Below are 3,995 nucleotides of genomic sequence, written 5' to 3'. Positions count from 1 at the left end.
CAAGCTGTTCGCCGAGCTCTGTTTGATGACAGAGCAGCTTTCAAAGATAATATTGAACATGAGAAAGATATGGAAGAATTGATTGAAACACAATTCTAACACCGAGAAAAGTTTTCAATTTGACTTCAGCTACATGTAGAGATGCTGATGGCATAGTTTCTGCCAAGCTTATTAATCTGTGTCGAACTGGTAGACTTGGTCATTATACTTTAGATAGCCTACCAAGGACTACTTGATTCTAATTTATATGAAATGTTGCAAATTTACGTTTGTGCGAAAGGATAATCCCTTCAATTTGTAAGTAGTTAATAATTCAAGGATGGTTCACTCTGCGCGTCACTATTAGTCGTGTTTACTTATATTTACATAATGTTAATAATTTCTGATGCATTTTCAGTTTATTTGATCATGGTAGAAAACAGATACAGATATGAGTGAGTTAGTGACATTGATAAATTGATAACAATCACTCGCTGCTGCATATGCTTTGTCGAGATTTTCAAAAAATGGGGGTATGTCTACATGTGGGTCATGTAGCATCTCTATATTCCAATAAATGTATGACTGTTGACATCTCCATCGTCTCCCCCGTATTACATGTCATTTACCTCGAAATTACTTAATAAAATTACAAAAATTTATCCATATGCAAAATGAAAGACAGAAATACACCAATGTAATTATCCCATTTACAGAAAGTTAACAAAAAGTGATCAAATCTGCAATACATATAAACAGGACAACGTTGGTATAAAAATGGAACCATTGCCGTGTGGATCTATCATACTAGCTACTAACTTGATGAAGATTAGGTTTTTTTTTTCTTTTCTAAAAGTTCCTGGATATACATGATTGAGGTAACAACCTACATAAACTTGGAAAGATGTGCTGGTATATTAGACGAGGTTTTGCCATCAGAATCTTGTCCGTCGCTGCTCAATGCATCCTTACTATGGGCATGTTGTTTGTCAGGAGCGAGCTTAGCATCATGTTGGGCAGCCTTTTCAACTGCCTTATTAACATGAGTATTCATTGACGCTTCAGCTTCTCGTGCTAGCCTGATCTCATGGGCTACATCAGCCCTGGATTTTGCTAACTCTTTCTCAGCCTGTAACATATATCAAAACATACATATTTAACTGTCCTAGCTACAGGTTAATTATTGACTAAATATACCACAATGAGTAATAAATCGATCAACTTAACTCGATCACTCATCCTAGAGGATACATTATATATAATAAAAAAAAAAAAAAAAAGTTATCGTCAATAGCAAATGCGGTCTTAAGGATTTAAGTGTTCAGGATGAGCCTGGACAAAAGTCCCATGGCCCTTATCAAATTTGTATATTAAACAGAGTTTTTATAAGTAATGAACGTTATACATTTTTTACAATTTTGTGCCCTTAAAATGTTGGGCCTGACAGGGCAGTGTTTGTGCCTCCTCAAGCCCAGGTAATTTACATATGTGCAGCAGGTCTTTGTTAATAGGAATAATGACATGTGAATCTAACCAACTATTACCAAAAGGTTACGTAATGTATCCAACTACTTGACTTGCTATGTAGTGTAACCTACTATGTTTTTTTTTGTCATAGTTGGGTACATTACGAAAGCAAATAGTTTAACTAAAAAAACAGGTCGTTCCGCTAATTTCGGGTGTCCTGTGTCATTAATAAAAGGAAATGGCCCTATGTATAAGAATTTGAATAATTAAAAAAGAAAATTAAAGACACTTCTAGCTTCTAAGAACGATGATAAATGTTGGATGACAAAAGTAGAACATGTCGTCATTTTCTTTTTTGTTGATGATAAGGATTATTATTGTTTTAGAGTTTTGAAAAAAAACAGAGTAAAAGTTAGATAAATAAGGCAATATTTACAAGATAATTGTCATACAGCTTGGAGATTATTGGAAAGAATAAGACTGAAAACAATTTTAAGTTAGGATTAAGTTGGAGGCCCCATAAAAATGTACTAGCACATTACCCGTGTAATGTGACGGTGGTGGTTGCGATAATGGTGTGGTGGTGGGGTGACTATTGGTGGCGTAGGCGGTATCGAGTGGTGTATACTATTGATGTAAAAGTAATTATTTAAAAGGTTAATGGATATATTTTAAAAGATAAATAATTGATATTGTAATTTAAATATTAATGTTGAGGAGGTAATGTAGATAAAAATATTTAAAGGAGTGCTATGTGTAAATGTTACATAAATTTTAACATTTCTAAAAATAGGATTTTTATAAAGTTTTCGGTAAGGTGCATTAATTAGTTGTACACTTACCATAAAATTCAGAGGGTCGGTATTTTAATATGGAATATACAACATTTTCATGCACGTTACCTTTTCGTGCACGTTAAGTAAAGCCCTAAGAGTTTCATTTAGCATATTCCATATTTTTATCATATTGAACTTAAACATGAATACGTAACCTATATCGATGCATCAAGTATATTATATTGATTTCTCACGTAAATATAAATATACAAAACTTGAAGAAAATGATATAGTTTGTACGTACTTTTTCTTCATGTTTGGCTTCGGACCTTGCCTTACGAGTGGCATTCAGATCTGTTATTTTATCTTTGATGGCCTGCATATTCCTCGATTATCTTCTTTAGGGGGGAATTTTGGTTAGCTTGAATGTGGAAAACTTGTTGAATTCATATATACAATCAATATGAGATATAAGATAATGGTAACAATGTTTGACAAATGTTAGGAATAAGTGTATGAGAGATTTTAGGTTGACCTAGCATTATTTTTTGTCCGATTAATCTATAAATAGAGGCCACACAAATATTTAGTGTTGAAAACTGCTTTTGTTGATTAATTTTAGTATTGTCATTATCCATCTAAAGAAAGAAACCGATCGGCCACAAAATATATATTTTCCGACTTTCCGTGTTTTTATTCCGGTTTTTCTCTGCGGTATGACTGGGCCTACCGTGAACCGCCTTTAGCCATCGGATGTCCTATCCGGTTTCAAAAATTTATACTATATTAATAAATAAATTACTTTCCCCTCTTTTTAATTCTCTAGCTTTAAAATACCTAAAATATTTTTAATTTTTAACACATTCTTAACTCAAACACTAAATCCACCTAATATATCTCTAAAATATTTTCCACTCATATTTATCTAAAGTATCTATCTTTTTTATTCATTAATTTAAATATGTATACCTAATATCTCAATAATATATACTCTTAATAAAGTTATTTACAAAAAATAAATCCCTTAACTATAAAATAACTACAGTACCATTTACATCAATCACTTTTAGATTAATAACCACATCGTTACCATCACCCCCACCAGCACTATCTGTTGCCGTCACGACGCCACTGCTGTCACCTTGTCACATTGTGTAGGTACCCGTCTTGTATTGAATAGATATATCCACTGATTCATTTCGCACTTGTAGTTGGGCCTAATGTCAGTTGCAGTTGGATACTCACATGACATAAGGGATGGTTTCATTGTGACAGATATGTATTATTCTATAGCCTGAAAAAGTAAGGCCCATAATATGGTTTTACTTTGCGATTTGCGATTGAGAGAGCATGCAAATTCTTAATTAGTTATAAAAAAAGAGTATTATGTACCGTGATAATCTTTATTATAAGATATGAGAGATAGTGCTCACGCGTTGCGGCAGTGAGATGGTGGGAGTGATAGGTCAAATTATAGAGTATGATAGCCAAATGCCTTAACCGTACGGGCTCTGCTCTCGAAGTTAAAAATTCGTCGAAAATATATTGAATAACATCTCTAATTAAAGAGTATGAAATTTTAAGAACACTCATACAGTTTTTATAATTTATCGATATATGGTTTTTGAGATAAAAGATTTTGAATGAATTAGATGAATAATATGATTCATGGAGAAGAGAAAAAAAAATGAGTAGTTGAGATTTTAGGAGAGAGGGAAAAATGAATAGTTGAGATTTAAGGGTATTATAGGTATTAGGTACAGATGTTTAAAT

At 32.7% G+C, this 3,995-nt stretch overlaps 1 protein-coding gene across 1 annotated transcript; it reads right to left on the bottom strand.

Annotated features, from left to right (window-relative positions):
- Positions 1 to 667: 667 nt before the first annotated feature.
- Positions 668 to 2,758, bottom strand: LOC122583929 (late embryogenesis abundant protein 6-like). Its single transcript, XM_043756305.1, has 2 exons — positions 2,527 to 2,758; positions 668 to 1,108 (listed from the first exon to the last, which is right to left on the bottom strand). Exons 1-2 carry the CDS (start codon positions 2,602 to 2,604, stop codon positions 866 to 868), a joined length of 321 nt encoding a protein of 106 aa, XP_043612240.1. The 5' UTR covers positions 2,605 to 2,758; the 3' UTR covers positions 668 to 865.
- Positions 2,759 to 3,995: the final 1,237 nt, after the last annotated feature.

This window comes from Erigeron canadensis, chromosome 9 (assembly GCF_010389155.1).
Source record: "Erigeron canadensis isolate Cc75 chromosome 9, C_canadensis_v1, whole genome shotgun sequence".
In the NCBI taxonomy this organism is placed as follows: Eukaryota; Viridiplantae; Streptophyta; class Magnoliopsida; order Asterales; family Asteraceae; genus Erigeron; species Erigeron canadensis.
Note: the sequence above shows the minus strand (reverse complement) of the source record. Positions and strands in the feature narration are given on the sequence as shown.